A 20,718-nucleotide genomic window follows, 5' to 3' on the forward strand; every position below is an offset into this window, starting at 1 on the left:
TGATACAACACAGTAATAAATTGGAGAATAAAAATAATATGATTATCTTACTAGATGCAGAAAAAGCTTTTGACAAAATTCTACATCCATTCACAATAAAACTCTCAAAGTGTGTGCAGAGGGATGTGGCCATATATGATAAGCCCACAGCTAACATCATATTCAGCAGTGAAAAGCTAAAAGCATTTCCTCTATGATCAGAAACAAGCCAAGGATGCTCATTCTCACTTTTATTCAGCATAGTATTGATAGTCCTTGCCACAGCAGTCAGACAAGAAAGAGAAATAAAAGTATAAATTGGAAAGGAAGAAGTAAAACTATCACTGTTTGCAGGTGACATGGTATTTATACATAGAAAGCTCTAAAGACACTGCCAAAAAACTATTAGAGCCCATCAATGAATTTGGTAAAGTTGTCGGATACAAAATTCGATACAAATTTTGCAATAGAAATCTGTTGCATTTCTATACACTAACAACGGACTATGAAAAAGATAAATTAAGAAATGTCTCATTACAATTGCATCAGAAAGAATAAATACCTAGGAATAAATCTAACTAAGGAGGTAAAAGACCTGTACTTGGGAAACTAAAAGTCACTGATGAAAGAAATTAAAGATTACACAGATGGAAAGACATACCATGCCCATGGTAGAATTAGTGGTTAAAATGACCGTACTACCCAAGGCAATCTATAGATTCAATGCAATACTTATCAAAATACCAGTGGCATTTGTTACAGAACTAGAACAAATAATTCTAAAATTTGTATAGAAGCACAAAAGACCCCAAATAGCCAAAAGCATCTTGAGGGGAAAAAAAGCTGGAGGTGTTATGCTTCCTGATTTCAAACTATACTGATGAACTACAGTAATCAAAACTGTATAGTACTGGCACAAAAACAGAAACATACATCCATAGAACAGAATAGAGCCCAGAAATGAACCCACATTTATATGGTCAATTAATCTATGACAAAGTAAGCAAGAATATACAATGGGGAAAAGACAGCCTCTTCAACAAACAGTTTTAAAAAAACTGGACAGCTGTATTCGAAAGAATCAAACTTGCCTGTTTCTTGTACCATGCACAAAAATAAATTCAAAGTGGATTAAAGACTTAAATGTAAGAGCTGAAACCATAAAACTTCTAGAAGACAACATAAGCAGTATTCTCTGTGACATCAGTCTTAGTAATATTTTTTTGGATTTGTTTCCTGAGGAAAGGGAAACAAATAAACGGGACTAATCAAACTAAAAAGTTTTGCACAGTGAAAAAAACTGTCAACAAAAAGAAAAGGCCACCTACTGAATGGGAGAAGGTATTTGAAGACCACATATCTGACAAGGGGTTAATATCCAAACTATACGAAGAACTCACACAACTCAACATCAAAAAACAAACAGGCTGATTTAAAAATGGGCAGAGGATCTAAATAGACATTTTCCCAAAGAAGACATGCAGATGGCTTCCAGGCACATGAAAAGATGCTCAACATCATGAATCATTCAGGGAAATGCAACTCAAAACTACAATGAGTTATCACCTCACACCTGTCAGAATGGCTTTTATCAAAAAGACAACAAATAGCAAGTGTTGACAAGGATGTGGAGAAAAGGAAATCCTTGTGCACTGTTGGTGGGACTGTAAACTGGTATAGCCACTATGGAAAACAGTATGAAAATTCCTCAAAAATTTAAAAATAGAACTACCACATGATCCAGTAGTTCCACTTCTGGGTATTTATCTGAAGAAATTGAAAACACTAATTTGCAAAGCTATATGTGCCTGTGTTTATTGGATCATTATTTACAATAGCCAAGATATGAAAGCAATCTAAGCACGCATCAATAGATGAGTGGATAAAGATGTAGTACACACACACACACACACACACGAATATTACTCAGCCACTAAGAAATGAAATCTTACCACTTACAACAACATGGATGGACCTAGAGGGTATTATGCCTAGTGAAATAAGTCAGACAAAGATGAAGTCGTATTATTTCACTTATATATGGAATCTAAAAAAACAAAGCAAATGAACAAACAAAACAGAAAGAGAGTTACAGAGAACAGAGAGCAGGTGTTTGCCAGCGGGGGGAGGGAGGTAGGGAGAGGAAAGAATTAGGTGAGGGAGATTAATAAGAGGAACAAACTGCCAGTTGCAAAATAAATGAGTCACAGTTATGAAATGTATAGTGTGGTGAAAATAGTCGATAACTATATATATCTTTGTATGGTGACATAATATAACTAGACTTATCTTTGTGATCAGTTTGAAGTTTATAAAAATATCGAATCACTATGTTGTATAACAGGAACTAGCACGACATTATAGGTCAATTATATTTCAAAAACAGACAATGTCATAGAAAAAGCTGAGATTTGTGGTTACCATAGGTGGGGGTGGGGTGGGGGGTGGATTGGATGAAGACAATCAAAAGACACAAACTTCCAGTTATAAGATAAATAAGTACTAGGGATGTGATGTACAACATGATACATATAATTAACACTGCTGTGTGTTATATATGAAAGTTGTTAAGAATAAATCCTAAGTATTCTCATCACAGGAAAAAAATTCAAAAATATATAAAATTAAACTCTTACATATACCTATTTTAGAGAGTTAGTTTCAGAAAACTGTTTCTCAAGAATCTTTATCTCTAGATATATTAAAATTTATGTTTTGAAATAGTGTATCAGAAATTTAGCCCATGTTGTCTGTTTTGCAGTTTGTAAGTTTATATACTTAGTTCTCTATCACTATATCTATTGAGTCTTATAAGTAATGAAATACTTTGACTAAAGCATAATTTTAATAGCTTTAAGTATAATTTTGTTTATGATATTTGACCAAGTGGCCCCACATTTTCATTTTGCACTGTCCCCCATCAGTTATGCAGTTATTACCTCGTATTTTAAAACTAAACAAAAGAAAAACCTATATGATCATTTTAGTAGATACAGGAAAAACATTTGACAAAATCCAGCATTCCTGATGAAAGCTCCCAAATGAAGAATAAAATAAAGGGCATCTTATAGAAAACTGACCAATGTTGTGCTTAATATTTGAAAACTGAATAGTTTTCTTAACAATATCAGGAATGAGACAAATAGTCTATTCACACTCATTAATATAATGTAACCTGGCTAGTGTAATCAGGGAAGAAAAAGAAAAGGAGGCCAGAGTGGAAAAGAAGTAGAACTGTCTTTATTCACAAAAAAATGATTATGTAGAATGGAATCTACAAGAAAAAAAAAAAAAGACTAAAACTTTTAAGTGCATGTAGGTTGCAAGATAAAAATCAATATACAAAAATCAGTTTTATTTCTATATACTACCAGCGATTGGAAAATGAAAAATTTTTAAGTATTATTTGCAATAGCGTGAAAAATATTTTTTTGGCTGATGTATCTGGCAAAGATGTGAAAGACCTCACTGAATATTATAGACCATTGCAGAGAGAAATTGAATACCTAAATAAATGGAGAGAGATACCTTCACGTTCTGTACGTGTATACATTTATATATGATACATGTTCATGTATCCAAGTGCTCAATATAGTTTAACATTTTTCTCATTAAAAAGAACTGTAAAAACAAAAAAAACCTGTAGATTCAGAACAATCCCAATCTAAGTCCCAGCAGGTTTTCTTACAGTAATTGACTAGCTGATTCTTAACTTCATATAGAAGTGCCAAGGAGCTAGAATAACAAATAACTTCGAAAAATAAAAGCTAAGTTGTAGCAATAACACTGCCTGATTTCAAGACTTATTATAAAGTTATGATAAACAAGACAGTGTGGGGCTTCTCTGGTGGCGCAGTGGTTGAGTCCGCCTGCCGATGCAGGGGACACGGGTTTGTGCCCTGGTCCGGGAAGATCCCACATGCCACGGAGCAGCTGGGCCCGTGAGCCATGGCCGCTGAGCCTGCGCGTCCGGAGCCTGTGCTCTGCAACGTGAGAGGCCACAACAGTGAGAGGCCTGCGTACCGCAAAAAAAAAAAAAAAAAAAAGTGTGGTGTTAGCATCAAGAAAGACACATAGAGGAGTCGATCAGAATATGGAGCCCAGAAATAAATCCATTCATATATATTATGTCAGAACTTATCAAATTATATAGTTTAAACATATTCAGTTGATTCATCAGCTGTGCCTCACTGAAGCTATTTTGAGATTGCTGTGAAAGTTTCTAAATGGTTGCTCTCAGTTTATTTATGTCATCACACCTTGTTATATACATATATTGGCTGGCAGCGATATGCAAACCCCACTTTTGAGTAGCACTGCTTTAGGGACACTTTTCCAAATATTCACCAGAGATGTATAGAAGAATGTCTCTATATTGTTCATAATAACAGAAAAACTAGGATCAACAAGACTATCCATCAAATAGGGGTATCAGTATGTAAATTACAGTACATTCTCACAGTGGTCTTATATATATATCTGTGTACAACAGTGTGGATGAATTTTGGAAACTTAGAGTGAAAAAAATAAGTCAAAGAAATATAGCATAATATTTCAATAAATTTCAGAATGTATGTGGAAATTTTTTAAATAAAACAATTTTGATGAAATCCAGTTTCATGATAGCAATACCTCTGTTTTTGGAGGATTTTTCAGTGAAAGGAAGGTATTTATATAGCTGAAAACCACATAGGTATTTTGAGAGATACTGCTCTTCTTGAATGGACTGTATAATGGATGATACATTATCAGGGTACAATTTCCTTGAGTGTGACCATGCCTTTATTCTTAGGAGATAGAATGCTGACGTACTTGGAGTAATGGGTCATGATGTTAGTATTTAACTAAAAGTTAATGGTTAAGAAGGGTTTATATAGAGAAAGATAAAGCATATGTGGCAAAAGTTTAACAATTTGTGAATCTGGGTGAAAGGTTTAGAGGTGCTTATTCTACTGCTTAGGCAAACTTGCTATTTTCTGCTTCTTATGTGGAAGTTTTTCTGTTTATATTTTTTGTCTCTACCAGGGTAAATTTTGATTAAGTTGTATTTTCCTAGGAAGTTATTTACTTTTTCTCTTTCAAATGGGTTTGTGTCAAGTTGTACAAAAAGAGTCTTTTAAGATTTCTTCATACCTTGTTTCAGTGATTGTTTCTTCCTTATCATTTCTTGTTTTGTATAGTTGAGATTTCTCCCCCTTGTTTTGTTGATTAGGTTAGGCAATGATTTGCCTATGTGAGTTTTTTCAAAGAACCAGGCTTTTGACTTAATGTGTTCTTTTTTTCTGTTTGTTTCATTAACTTCTAATCTAAGAAAACTGTGCAGAAATGAAAGACCTGATTCACATATTCAAAGAGACCACCAGAAATCTGGGGAAACATACCTTAAATAGTCCTAAGACATACCTTAATAAAACTGCTAGACCTTAAAGATGAGATTTTTTTCTTTATTATTTTAAATTTATTATTTATCTGTTTTTACCATTATTATTTCCTTCATACTTTCTACGTTCTTTTACACTACTATTGTCTTTTTCTAGTTTTTTTGAGTCAAGAATTGTTGTTTTCATTCTTTCTTTTTTCATTGGTAGAAATATCTAATGCTGTGAAATTCCTTCTGACCAGTACATGTATCCCATACATCCTCATAAGTAATATTTTTATTAGTTTTTCGTTTTAGAACTTCTTCAGCTTTGGTTTGTGTTTCCCCTCTCACCAAAGAGCAGTTTACTACAGAGTTGTTTTTCAGGTCCAGATGAAAGGTCATTCTTCCCCATTAATTTCTGTCTTTACTGTATTATTACCCATGCATGTTATCTGTATCAGTTTTTGTGAATGTTTCATGTACACTTGAGATGTGTATATTTTCTGTTACAAGCTTTGATATTATAAAATTAGATATGAATTTGTAATATGTGTGTAATTATTATATTTAAGTTTTCTATACCCCTCACTCTTTGCTTTAATCCGTCTTTAAATACTTTTCGTATTAGCGTTTTTCTGTTTTTCCTTGCTTCTCTGAGTTCTGCTTCATAAAGTTGTTTGGTCTGTGTAGGTACTCATAACTGTTATTTCTGCACTCAAAGTTAGAGATTTTAGCATTGTAAAGTGTTTCTTTGTCCTTCCTGATATCAAGATTGCACCTCTGCTTCCTTCTTGTTTCCCTTTGTTTGGAATGATACTGTCCATCCCCTTGTTGTTAGCCTTTTTGTGTCATTTTCCCTAAGGGTGTTTTCCCTCTACAGTGTAGATTTCGGTTTTGTCTGTGACTCACTCTGAAAATCGTTTTGGTTTTATTGGTGAGTTAAGCTCATTCGTATTTATTGGTATGACTCGTATGTTTGGTCTCAGTTTTGTCTTGTTACATTTAATGAGTCTATCACATTTACTGAATTTTTCTATTTGGTCTTTTTCCTTTGTTCTTTTTGGAGTGGAGGCAATTAGGAAATTCTGAATTTTCGTTCTACTTTTATACTGATATAATGGCATTAGTTACCCGTTTCCTTACTTAACCCTCTATTTGATTTTTCAGGTTTTATTGACATCCTTTAGACTATTTTTCTTGTGGCTATTTCTGAGCTTATTCTTATTTCCTGTTTTTTTCTCTCCTATTTCCTGTAGTTTTTAAATTACATTATTTCTGTTTCACCAGGACATGTAACATTTACATGTTATTATTCTGTCCTTGTTTTCATCCTTATTTTAGTTGTAGAGCTACAGTTAAATGTAGTCATTGTTCAGTTTTTCTGCCAGTGTCTCCTGTCAGATCTCAGTTGCTTGAAGTTTGTTCTCTTCTAGAAGGTTTCATGATTACAGTTATTACCTAACTTTGTGAATATCTAAACTGGTTTGCCTTTTTCCATAGCTTCTTACTTAAAGGATTATAAATAAAGGATAAAACTGCTTGACTCCCACTTCCTTTTCTTGAAAGTGGTGCTCCACTGAGCTTTGTTTTGTTTATTGCCAAACCTACATTTATGTTTTTGTTGAGACTTAGTCTTTTTGTCCAGAGGATTTTTCTTCATTTTAGTAATTTTACTAAGGTATGTCTTAGGACTCTTGCAGCTCAGTTTTTCCAGGTTCATGGTGGTCATTTTGAATATGTGGATTAGGTCTTTTATCTCTGGACAATTGTCTCAGATTATGGTTTTTAATTTTAGATTTATTCCATTATTTTCTATTTTTTCCTCTTTATTTTTTTAAATTTTATTTTATTTTTGGCTGCGCTGGGTCTTTGTTGCCGTGCACGGGCTTTCTCTAGTTGTGGCGAGTGGGGGCTACTTTTTTTTTTTTTTGCGGTACACGGGTCTCTCACTGTTGTGCCCTCTCCCGCTGCGGAGCACAGGCTCCAGACGCACAGGCTCAGCGGCCATGGCTCATGGGCCCAGCCACTCCGCGGCACGTGGGATCCTCCCGGACTGGGGCACGAACCCGTGTCCCCTGCATCGGCAGGTGGACCGTCAACCACTGCACCACCAGGGAAGCCTCAGGGGGTTACTCTTCATTGCAGTGCGTGGTCTTCTCATTGCGGTGGCTTCTCTTGTTGTGGCGTGTGAGCTTCAGTAGTTGTGGCGCACGGGCTCTAGGGCATACGGGCTTCAGTAGTTGTGGCACATGGGCTCAGTAGTTGTGGCTCATGGGCTCTAGAGTGCAGATTCAGTAGTTGTGGCTCACGGGCTTAGTTGCTCCGTGGCATGTGGGGTCTTCCCAGACCAGAGATCGAACCCATGTCCCCTGCATTGGCAGGCAGATTCTTAACCACTGCGCCACCAGGGAAGTCCCTATTTTTTGTCTTTAGAGACTACAGTCACACGTACATACAGTTTTAATTTTTTTTATTATAGTTTCACAGACTACATTTTTTTCTGGATGGTGAAATTATAGGTGTTTATTTTTTCCATTTGCTTTTCTGTATTTTCATTTTTAATTTATTTTTTAAGTATAGATGATTTACGATGTGTTAATTTCTGCTGTACAGCAAAGTGATTCAGTTATACATATATGAACATTTTTTAAAATATTCTTTTCCATTATGGTTTATCACAGGATATTGAATATAGTTTCCTGAGCTATACAGTAGGACCTTGTTGTTATCCACACTATGTATAATAGATTGCACCTTCTAACAACAAACTCCCACTTCATCCCTCCCCCAACCCCCTCCCCATTGGCAACCACAATTTTGTTCTCTGAGTCCATTTCTGTTTCGTAGATAAGTTCATTTGTGTTATATTTTATATTCCACATATAAGTGATGTCATATGGTATTTGTCTTTCTCTTTTTGACTTACTTCACTTAGTATGATACTCTCTAGTTCCATCCATATTGCTGCAAATGGCATTATTTTATTCTTTTTTGTGGCTGAGGTAGTATTCCATTGTATATATGTACTACATCTTTATACATTTCTGTGTTGATGGACATTTAGGTTGTTTCCGTGTCTTGGCTATTGTGAATAGTGCTGCTATGAACATAGGGGTGCATGTATCTTTTTGAATTATAGTTTTGTCTGGATATATGTCCAGGAGTGGGATTGCTGGATCATATGGTAACTTTATTTTTTGGCTTTTTGAGGAACCTTCATACTGTTCTCCATAGTGGCTGCACCAACTTACATTCCCACTAACAGTTAGACTACCTTTTTTTATCCAGAATTTACTTGCTTATTCAGTTTTTTTCTTTTTTTAGTTTTTTCTTGTTGTGTTTTTGCTGCTTTTATGCCTTTTTTTTTTTCCATTGCTATTTATTAAAATTTCAGTCGAGTCTGTTTTCTTTTTGGGCTGTTAGTCTGCTTGGGCTGCTATAACAAAATACCACAGACTGAGTAGCTTACAAAACATATTTATTTTCTCACATTCTAGAGACTAGATGTTCAAGATGAAGGTGCCAACAGGGTTGGTTTCTGGTGAGGCCTCTCTCCTCAGCTTGCAGACAGCACCTTTTCACTGTGTCCTCACATGGCCTTTTCTCTGTGTACATATGGAGAGCAAGTGAGCTCTGGTGTCCCTTCCTCTTCTAATAAGTATCCCATTCCCATCGGCTTAGTGCTCCACCCTTATGACCTCATTTAACCTTCATTACCTCCTTAAAGGCTCTGTCTCCAAGCACATCCACACTGGGGATTAGGGCTTCAACATAGGAATTTGGGAGGGGGACACAATTCAGTCTGTATCTGACTCTTTGTAATTTAAGTCCTAAAGTCATGGGAGTAATTTTTATTTGTGGTTAATCACCTCTAAGTTTTCTGTCTCTTGTTTTACATGTGTTTACCACAGTCTCCAGCTGACTCTTTTCGTAGATATGGGCTCTATCTCAGTTTCTTCTGTATTTGAATATTTATTTCCTTACTTAGTGGTGATATGAAGTTAGTAGTATTCTGTATCTCCTAGTTGTGCCAAAGTCATGGATTGTTGTTGGTACTTTTATTTGTTCTCCTTATATTGATCTTTTTAGTTTTTTGGAGGATTCATGGAGAGATTCAAATTTAAAGAGTTTCTGTTATTCCTCAGATGTTGGAAACCAAATGTATGTGTTCTAATAAGTTTCCTCTCCCTTTTTCCACTATACTGGCCTTTTTCTTTCTTGCATTTGTATTTTCACCTGAAACCCTAGAAATAGAAAAAATACATACTTGCAGTTATTTTCATCCCTGGAGAATAGACAAGAAAGCAAAGTCAGCTACAAACAACATAGGGCATTTGTATATAGTATATAGGTCTCGTTCCATAAGAAATGTGTTAATGTTCATGTGATGAGATTAATTTTTCTTGTTTCTAGAAGTCTGGAAGACTGATCACATGAAAGAAAAGAGCCAAGAAAACCAGCCTAAACATGTGTGGGAAGTTGTATTCATCAATAACAAAATGCTGACTAAAGAACAAGGTAATGTAATAGGAAAACCACTTAACTTGGACACAGATTCTTTTCCTTCCAGAAAAATACTCTGTGGGTGTGACTCATGTGGAATGAACTTCAACTATGTTTCAGAATTCGTTATCAATAAGAAAAACTATTTAGGAAAAAAGACTGATGAATTTAATGCCTGTGGAAAATTGCTACTCAATATTAAACATGAGAAAACTCACACTAGAGAAAAAAGTGAATTTTTTAAAAATGGGAAAACGGTCAGTCATAATGAGGATCCTGTTCAGCTTGAGAAGATTCAAACTTTAGAGCAAAATTTTGAATATAGCATATATCGAGAAACCTTCCTTGAAAAGGCAGTATTGTATGCACACAAAAGAGAGATCACTGAAGGGAATGACTGTGAATATGATGAATATGGGAGAAGGTTCTGTGATAACTCATCCTTCTTGTTCCATCAGATAACTCCCCCAAAGGAAAATCACTATGAACTTAGTAATTGTGGGAAATCCTTATGTGTGAAGTCCACCCTTTTGAAACATCATGGGGCACATTTGAAATACTGTGGATGTGATGAAAGTGGGAATAATTTCAGGAGGAAGTTGTACCTCTCACAGCTTCAGAAAACTCATACAGGAGAGAAACACTTTGAATGTAATGAATGTGGGAAAGCTTTTTGGGAGAAGTCACACCTCACTCGACATCAGAGGATACACACGGGAGAGAAACGCTTTCAATGTAATGAATGTGGAAAAACTTTCTGGGAGAAGTCAAACCTCACTAAACATCAGAGATCACACACAGGGGAGAAACCCTATGAATGCAGTGAATGTGGGAAAGCCTTCAGCCACAAGTCAGCCCTCACATTACACCAGAGAACACATACGGGGGAGAAACCCTATCAGTGTAATGCATGTGGGAAAACTTTTTACCAGAAGTCAGACCTCACTAAACATCAGAGAACACACACAGGACTGAAACCCTATGAATGTTATGAATGTGGGAAATCCTTCTGTATGAATTCACACCTTACAGTACATCAGAGAACTCATACAGGTGAGAAACCCTTTGAGTGTCCTGAGTGTGGGAAATCTTTCTGTCAGAAGTCACATCTTACACAACATCAGAGAACACACTTAGGAGATAAACCCTATGAATGCAGTGCATGTGGGAAAACTTTCTACCACAAGTCAGTACTCACCAGGCATCAGATAATTCATACAGGGTTGAAACCTTATGAATGTTATGAATGTGGGAAAACCTTCTGCTTGAAGTCTGACCTTACGGTACATCAGAGAACTCACACAGGGGAGAAACCCTTTGCATGCCCTGAATGCGGGAAATTTTTCAGCCATAAGTCAACCCTCTCTCAACACTATAGAACCCATACAGGGGAGAAACCCTATGAATGTCATGAATGTGGAAAAATCTTCTATAATAAATCATACCTAACTAAACATAACAGAACACATACAGGGGAGAAACCCTATGAGTGCGGTGAATGTGGGAAAACCTTCTGCCAGAAATCACAGCTCACTCAGCACCAGAGAATTCACATAGGGGAGAAACCCTATGAATGTAGTGAATGTGGAAAGGCTTTCTGCCATAAGTCAGCTCTAATTGTACATCAGAGAACGCATACAGAAGAAAAACCCTATAAATGTAATGAATGTGGAAAATCTTTTTGTGTGAAATCAGGACTCACTTTGCATCAGAGAAAACACACAGGGGAAAAGCCTTATGAATGTAATGAATGTGGGAAATCCTTCAGTCACAAATCATCCCTCACGGTGCATAACAGGGCTCACACAGGGGAGAAATCTTGTCAATGTAATGAATGTGGGAAAGTTTTTTACCGTAAATCGGACCTTGCTAAACATCAGAGATCACACACAGGGGAGAAGCCCTATGAATGTAACACATGTGGGAAAACGTTCTCTCAGAAGTCAAACCTCATTGTACATCAGAGAACACACACAGGAGAAAAATCTTATGATTGAAGTGAATATTAGAAATGTTGAGCATTTCAGACAATTCACACCATGGAGAAAGCTCTGTTGACATCCTGAATGTTCAGTAACCTTCGTCCACAAACTGGCCTTATTTTACTCTAAAGTAATGACATGGGACATATCTCTAGACTGCAACAAGTATAGGACAGTCTTGTTAAGAGGTAACATTCCATTGAACGTCACGTAACTAATACTGGCATAAAACTTCACAGATATTTTGATTTTGTAAAAATTATAGCAAAAATACAAACTAGGTTATGTCATAATTTATGTTGGGGAGAAGTCTGTCCATTTGAGACATATGGCTTGAAGGTTTTCTTTAGAGGTAATCAAACATTAGAAGTTAGAAGTTGTGTTTTGGTTTTGATGTCATAGTTATTTTTAGGAAACATTATAATTTATAGATGTATATTGTGCAATGTAAAACTTTAAAGACTAAAAAAAAAAAAGAAGAGTAAAATAGACTCACAAGAAGTTGCAGTAATAGTACATAAAATTCTCATGTGCCCTTTACGAAGCTTCCTCTAATAGTAATGTTACATAACCATAGCAAGTGCAAGGAATTGATGGTACTCTACTACTAAGTCAGATACGGACCTTATTCATATTTCACCAGGTAGTCTGTGTGTTTATGTGTGTATTTCTATGAAATTTTATGGCTTATATATTTCAGTTAACCTTCACAGGTTGCAAAATCAAAAAGGAATCTGGAATCTGTATTACAATAAGATTATAAAGGAATCAGGATTTCACAATAAGAAGTTTCCTTGTATTAATAATCACAGCTTTTCTGCCACCCTTATTTTGGCAACCATTTGAATATGAAGCTTTTTAAAAGCAGAGATAAATTGAGTAATTAGGGCAACAGCATTAAACACCTGTGAAGTATCCCTTAAGTTCACAGGGCTTAGGTATGTATGTTATATAAACTATATGTTTCCTACACAAAACAGAACTTAATGAAATTGTGAATAGAAAATAGATACTCCTAGTTTAGCAGTTGTTAACAACATTAGGCACATCTCCCATGTGTACAGGGCCTGGAGCAACAGTTCAATAAAAGGAAGCCCACAAAGCTAATGTCTAACATCTTAAAACTTATATATCAAAATAACAGAATGTTCAATAAAATGTATTCTATGCATGGCGATATCTAGGCCCTACTCCCATTGCCCCTTTTCTCTTTTCACCCATGGTTCATCGCAAACCATGATGTGCCTTGAGTATACATATGTAAATACTCTAGCCTTCAGCCTAAATTTATCCAAACCCTGTGTAAGCAACTGCTTTCCAAGACAGGGTCCAGGAAAGAAGCCTCAGACTAGATGACACTCAGGGCTGTAAATTAGACTGTAAATTCAAGGGTCTGATGTACCCAGAGATCTGGGCCCTTAATGACTGTTGGTTCTGTGAGAAGGAGGATTGAGCCTGGAGCAGGGCCAGAGTAGAACTAGAGTGGTGCTTTTATTGACGGGGCAAAGGTGATATACTAAATTACATGATCAGATTATGTAAATAATTAGGTTAAGCTAATAATCTAAGATTACATAACCAAATGATCTTAGATTGCACACAGAGTCTAAGCTTCCATTTTAGGAAACTGGACAAAGAAGAGCAAATTAAGTCCAAGGAATAAAAAACAAAAGAATAATGAGAATTAGGGCAGATATCAGAGTAATTGAAAACAGGAAACCAATAGAGAAAATCAGTAAAACCAAAAGCTGGTTCTTTGAGAAGATCAATAAAATTGATAAATCTCTAGCCAGTTTAACTAAGAAAAACAGAAGACACAAGTTGCTAATACCAGGAATGAAAGAGAGCCATAACTACTGATCCCATGAGCATGAAAAGGATTATAAAGAAATGTTATGGACAACTCTGAGCCCACAAATTTGATAACCTAGATGAAATGGGCCAATTCCTTGAAAGACACAATCTGCCAAAACTCACAGAAGGATAAACTGGAATAGGCATATATCTATTCAAGAAATTGAATCAATTGTTAATCTTCCAAATTAGAAAGTATTAGGCCCAGATGTTTTCACTGGTGAATTCTACCAAGTTAAGGAAGAGATGGTATCAGTTCTCTACGATATCTAACAGAATGTAAAAGCAGAGAGAATACTTCTTACTCATTGTATGAGGCCAGCATTACCCTAATTATAAAACCAGGCAAAGACATAACAAGAAAGGAAAACTACAGACTAATATCTCATGAACATAGATATAGAAGTTTTCAACAAAATATCTGCAAATTGAATCCAACAATGTATAAAAAGAATTACATGCCGTGATCAAGTGGGATTCATCCAGGTATGCAAGACTGGTTCAACATTTAATAATCAATTAATGTAACCCATCATGTCAACAGGCTAAAGAAGAAATATTATATGATCATATCAATAGGTGCAGAAAAACATTTCAGAAAATTCTAACACCCATTCGTGATAAATAAGAAACTCTCAGTAAGCTAGGAATACTAACTTACTGTAAATAAATACTAAGGAATTTCCTTAACTTGGTAATAAACATCTATAAAAATCCTACAGCTAGCATCATACTTAATGGTGAGAAACTAGTTGCTTTCCCAGTAAGATAAGGAACAATGCAAGGAGGTCCCCTCTCACTACACCTTTCCAGCATCCTTCAGGAAGTCCTAGCTAATGCAGTAAGACAAGTAAGGGAAATAAAAGGTACAGATTTGGAAGGAAGAGATAAAACTATCTACGTTCACAGATAACATGATTGTCTATGTAGAAAATTCCAGAGAAACAACAACAAAACCTCCTGACACGAGTAAGCAATTACAGCAAGGTTACAGGATATAATGCTCAAGCAGGTGATAAAAAGAAATGAGCTATCAAGTAACAGACACACAGAAGAACCTTAGATGCGTATTGCTAAATGAAAGAAGTCAGTCTGAAAAGGCTTTATACTGTATGATTCCAACTGTAATGCGTTCTCATAAAGGCAAAACTGTGGAGACAGCAAGAAGATCATGGGTCCAGGGTGAAGGTGGGAGGGATGAATACTGGATTACAGAGAATTTTTAGGATGGTGAAACTATCCTGTAGGATACTGTAATGGTGGATACATGTCATTGATTTGTCAAAACCTACAAAATGTAAAACACAAAGGGTCAATCCTAATGTAAACTATGGATTTCAGTTGTAAAACTATATCAGTATTGGCTCATCAGTTGTAAAAATGTACCGCACTAATGCAAGATACTAATAATACGGAACACTGTGGAGGGAGGTGGAGGTGAAGGGGTATATAGGAATTCTGTGCCTTCTCATTTTTTCTGTAACCCTAAAACTACTCGAAAAAATGGAGTGTATTAAATAAATAAACAACCCTGCTTCATATAACAGTATAGATTAATCTGTGAGGATGCTTTCTTACATATTTACAAAATTGAAAACTCACATCACTCAGTACCAATTTTTCCATGTGGGGTTGGGCTGGGGAGGGGAATGCATTCTCAGAAATCATATATTGACAACCACTGAAGCATATCTTCAATTACAGTTTTCTGCTTTTCTAAGACTTATTACCTTTTTTTGGAATTATCTTAAATTCCTTACCTCTCATTATAACATCTTGTTTCTGTACTAAAGTTTTTGCTTGTCAGTCATAATGTATTTGCACTGCAGCTATAATCGCCACTAATGAATATTTGGGTTGTTTCTATAGTCTTCGTAATACTTTATTTATTTTAATATTTATTTATTTATTTGGCTGTGCTTTGGGTTGTTTTTATAGTCTTCATAATACTTTGTTTATTTTAATATTTATTTAATTATTTATTTGGCTGTGCTGGGTCTTGGTTTCAGCCTGCGGGATCTTTGTTGCAGCATGCGGGATCTAGTTTCCTGACCAGGGGTCAAACTCGGACCCCCTGCATTGGCAGTGCGGGGTTTTAATCACTGGACCACCAGGGAAGTCCCCAAAATACTTTAAATTATAGCAACTTAAGGCCCAGTGTAATAGAGTCTCTTAACACCTGAAACTAAAAGGGCCTCTAATGTCCTAACTGCACATTTCCCTCCCCATTCTACTCCCACAGATAAGGTCCTGTAATCAGACAGTCCTCCTGTTTTACCAAGGCAACCAGGTGTACCTGTGGTTCTTGCTTTTCCCTGAGTAGCGAGTTTCACTTCCCTACCAGCCCGCAAGATTATTCAGAAAAGCCAGTCCCATCCTCTCACAGGAACCAGGGGTAGCCGCATCCTCTTGATAGTACAGGGCCATTTCCCACAACCCCTAGTTCCCTCTGTTCCCAGGTGCGCTACCTGTGTGACCTTGGATGGCATGTGGTGCCCTCTTGCCTGGCCTGTGAATATGCATAACTAGTAAACTTATGTAGATCTCACCTGTCCAGTGTGAGATGTCATGTGTTCAGCTATTCCATTACCCCAGGGCAGGAATCCCGCCACCAACAGAGTGACTAGAAGGCAGTTAATACAGTTGGCATCATGAGCAGGATTATCCATCCAAGACAGGTCACCTAGTCAGTATTAGCTCATTGCTCTTGGCTAACTGGTTCTGTGATGTGGCAGAGGCCACTTGGGATAGAACCACCAATTGCTGGTAGGCTTGCACTTTGGCCTGCTCTGCTCTGTGGTCTTTTTTTGGAGTGTCGCTCTCCCTTCCCACTCTGAGAGGCTGTTGTCGCTAAGAGAGAATTATTAATTGGCTATGCCCCTGTGTGGCTTGCCATTGGGTTCAGTCTGTTTGGCAGGTGGTCTCTGAGCTACCTATGAGGCCGGCTGCTGGACTTTGATACTCTCCCTTGTAACCACCCAGAATGTCCATGCCATGGGTGATTGGATAGAGACAAAAACTGAAAGCCGAGACTTTACATGGCTAGAAATCCAAAATAACCGAGGAAATCTGCACAGAGAAAACAGAGAGAAAGAAACCTGCGTGGCAGAAAAAAAGACCACAGCCATGGCAGACAGAGGATGTTCAATCAATCAACCTCTGGGTTATGGGCCCAGCATGCTTTTGCTGCACCACCTGCTACCTATTTCTATGTTGTAAAAAAAAAAAAAAAAGAAAAAAAATTCTGTGCTCGTAGTTAGAGGGGAAAACTCCCATCCTGTGGCACAGCAAAGACGTTAATTCAAATGCAACTTAAGCCTGGGATCCTTAAGCCATATGCAGAAACCATTGCCATGGAGCAGGCCCCTAACCCTGACGATCCTGATTGGACGCTCTCTGGAGACGGAAATTTGTAAGTTTGATTAGAGTAAAAAGAACCCCTCCTCCTCAGAAGTATATCCAGTAACCACAAAAAGAAAAGAAATGGAAAGAAAGAATGAAGGGAGGGAGGCAGACTTAGACACAGGGAGAGGAAACAACAAAATAACTGATACAAAGGTCCACAGTTTTTTGTTTTTGTTTTTAATTGAGGTATAGTTGCTGTACAATATTATGTAAGTTAGGTCCACAGTTTGACCCAATTGGAAATCCAGAATTTACTAATATAATTTATACAACAAAAGATAAAAGGGTGCTGATTGGCTTTTATACCTTCCAAATTAACTTTAGTGTTAACTCTAGTATCTGCTGAAATGTACCATTGTCAAACTTTCATGGCCTTAATACAGGGTTCAAGTTATAGTTATAGCTGAGCATCCCACTAAATGTAATCACGTTACCCCTAAAATCTTAAGAGGAGTTATTGAACATAAAATAGTGCTATAGACTCAATTGTGTATTGCTCCAAAACTCGTAATGTTGAAATCTAATCGCCAGTGTGATGGTATTTGGAGGTTGGGCTTTTGAGGGTGATTGGGTTATGAGGACAGAGCCCTTATGAATGGGGTTAGTGCCCTTACAATAGAAACTCCAGAGAATTCCCTTGCTGCTTCTGTCATATGAGGACTTAGGAAAAGACAGCCATCTGTGAACCAGGAAGTGGGTCCTCACCAGACATCTGGCACCTTGATCTTGGACTTCTCAGCCTCTAGAACTGTGAGAAATAAATTTTTGTTGTTTATAAGGCACCCAGTCCATTGTATTTTATTATAGCAGCCCAAACAGACTGAGTCATTGAGAAGAAATAGACAGTATTTCTGTTGGTTAAGGTGAAACATCCTAAGATTCATGGTACCCATTGATTTAATTTTAACATAATCCCATAGAAGGCATGGATGCTCTGATCCAGTGAATAATAAAATTATATTTTTGGCACTTACAAATTGACAAAATGGGACCCCGTGTACCGTATACCCCAACTGAAACCATTATAAAGACCTATCTAGAGAAGTGGTTATCACCTCTGCTTCTCTGTTTAATGGTCCAGTTTAGCTTATTCTTAGTCTGGAAATAATGATGGTGCTTCACAAGGGATCATCACAACCTTAATGCTATGGCCCATCTGTTAAGGACCCAGTACCCAATTTATTAAAATTATTGCTTCCATCCAAATAGTAAGTAGTAAATATTTTCTTATTCCAGGTTTGGCTAATATGTTCTGTTGAGTGCTCTTTTCAACAGCCTCTCAGCCACAGTTTGCCTTCACCTCTGAAGGGACACCAGGCACCTTTACCAGGCTACCCGTGGGATACCTCAGCAACTCTGCCATTGCAGTCTTCGTGGGCAATACCTTAACTGCATCCAGTTTTCTCCAGGAGCACAGGTATGACATTACATTGATGACATACTCCTCTGAGGAAATTCGTTTCACAAATCCACTTGGGACATATAAATACCCACAAAAGAACTCACAAAAAGAGGCATAAGTTATTTCACCACACATAACACAAAGATCTACCCCCTCAGTTAAGTTCCTGAAAATTATTTGTAAACCAAGGGCCGCTCCATCCCTGACACCGTCAAGAAACAGCTATTGACTGTTTTTTTTGTTTTTTTTTTTTCATTGTGTGTTCTTAACACACACAGTGTTAATACAGATATGTCCTTTAGTCCTTTTTGGGTTCTGTAGGCAACATATTTCCCCACTTAAAATTTTTTTTTAATCTCACTGATGCTGTTACTTTCAAATTGTCCCAACTTGTATAGGGCCTCCTCCAAAAGCAGGCTCAAGAATCAGTCCAAATTGAAATCAACAGGTACTCCCATTCATGCCCCCAGAGACTTTCACTGTGGGGGCTTTAGCAGCCTCCTGGAATCCAAACCAAGGCTGCAAGGAATACCGTGCTGGTGGATGAGGCATTCTGTAAATCTCTTGATGTTGGTTTTGACAGATGCATTGCAGGCAGGGAAGGCAAATCCATGTACTCCAAATCTTTTGATGGTAGGTACAAAATACCATCTGTTTTGTGATGGGAATGATCTAATGCAGTCACCCTGATAACAAGTAGCTAAACTGATCCATCCACGGAATGGTGCCAAGTTGGTTGGTAATTGGTGGTCTCTACTGCTGGCAGATTAGGCACTTAACAGGGACTTTAGCCAGATCGGCCTTGACGAGAGTAAGTCCGTTTTGCTGAGCCCATGCATAATCTCTTTCACTCCTGCTGTGGCCACTTCATTCATGAGCCCACTGGGCAACGCCAGAAGAGGCTGGGAAAAGGGCCTGACTGACAGAAGGAGATGGGCATCCACAGAATGTGTCCTTAATTATTCAGTCCTCCAGTGAGGTTACTCTTTGGTGAGCATTCACATGGTACACAAATACCTTCACTCTGCCCATTTGGAAAGGTCTGGGCATGCACCTCTTCCCAAGAACTTTTCAAAGATTTTCCAGGGTACCCCTTCTTAGTCCTTGACCATTTAGCTAAACCATTAGCCACTGTACATAAATACGTGTAGACCCATAACTTCGGCCATCTCTGCTTCCAGGCAAAATAAACAAGGTGCACTGCTCAAATTTCTTCCCCTTTGGATGATTTCCTTTTACCACTGACTTTCAGGGCCATCTCAGAGTGGGGCTGCATACTGTGCAGAATCATCTAACCCAAGCCTGAGGTTTTTTCTTTCTCAGTCATCTGGTCATAGGGAACTCCTCATGAGGCCATAGCTGTGGATTTGGGGGTGGGGGGCATGGGGTTAACAGATATACTGAAAGCATTTGTAGGCATTGAGGATCTCGGCTCCACTGAAATCTCTTCTTATTTTCCTGTCCCAGTTTTCAGGATTCTGTTCCCTACCAGTCAATGCCCTAACTTGTAATGAGGCCGTGTAAGGTTGGAAATTCAGTTTACATAGTAATTAAGCTACGCAACAGATTTGTCACTGGGTTTCCTTTCATAAATCTCAGCCCTGCAGCTTTAGGGGATGAGGTGCTTTCAAGATTATCATTGAAGCTTTAAGGTCCCTGTGTGGATCTTGAGCTGGGAATTTAAATCCCCGAGCTTCTCATCTTCTTTCCCCAAAGTTCTCCAGCACATTTAGAAGTAACAGCCAGTTCCATTATACTCCTTGTGTTCACTAAAATATCTAGGGGAGAAAATGCTTGATTTCCCAGAGCCTTGCTTTCTATAGGCACTTGATTACAGGTATCTAAAGGTAATAATTTGTGTATCTGTATTGCCACTGCATGTCATGGACTATCAGTGCCCCTTTACAACTGAAACAGGATCTTTAATAGCTTTAAATCTGACTCTAGTCAGATAACAGCATCTAATTAAGAAATACCAGACCCAGTTCAGAAAAGCCAGACCTAATTTGGTACAAATTTATGATTCAAGAAGGATTTAATTAGAGACATAGAACCATAAGAAGAGTGTGTATGTCTAAAGGGATTTATTACAGGGCTTTGGCTTTCTACAGCTGTGGGAACTGGTTAAGCAGTCTCTATAAGGTTGTTGTCTTCATGTCTGATGAAGGCGCTTGAAGTCCACAAGGCAGACAATAAGGAAGGTGGATGTAATGTGGAAGAGAGCAAAAACA

The 20,718-nt window shown here is 37.4% G+C and overlaps 1 protein-coding gene across 4 annotated transcripts in view; it reads left to right on the forward strand.

Annotated features, from left to right (window-relative positions):
- The window catches only part of LOC114908648 (zinc finger protein 33B), a 135,411-nt gene that overhangs the window by 46,315 nt on the left and 68,378 nt on the right, over nucleotides 1–20,718 (forward strand). Inside the window, exon 5 of one of the 4 annotated variants that reach the window (XM_029244999.1) lies at nucleotides 9,755–9,859. The exons of 1 other annotated variant lie outside the window; for it this stretch is intronic. In XM_029244999.1, coding sequence (XP_029100832.1) covers nucleotides 9,755–9,859 — 105 coding nt within the window. Of the gene's footprint in view, nucleotides 1–9,754; nucleotides 13,547–18,433; nucleotides 18,503–20,718 lie in introns of those variants that run through there. 2 more of the 4 variants (XM_029244998.1, XM_029245004.1) reach the window with 2 other exon arrangements.

This window comes from Monodon monoceros, unplaced genomic scaffold (assembly GCF_005190385.1).
Source record: "Monodon monoceros isolate NGI ecotype Baffin Bay Population unplaced genomic scaffold, NGI_Narwhal_1 Super_Scaffold_4, whole genome shotgun sequence".
Classification (NCBI taxonomy): Eukaryota; Metazoa; Chordata; class Mammalia; order Artiodactyla; family Monodontidae; genus Monodon; species Monodon monoceros.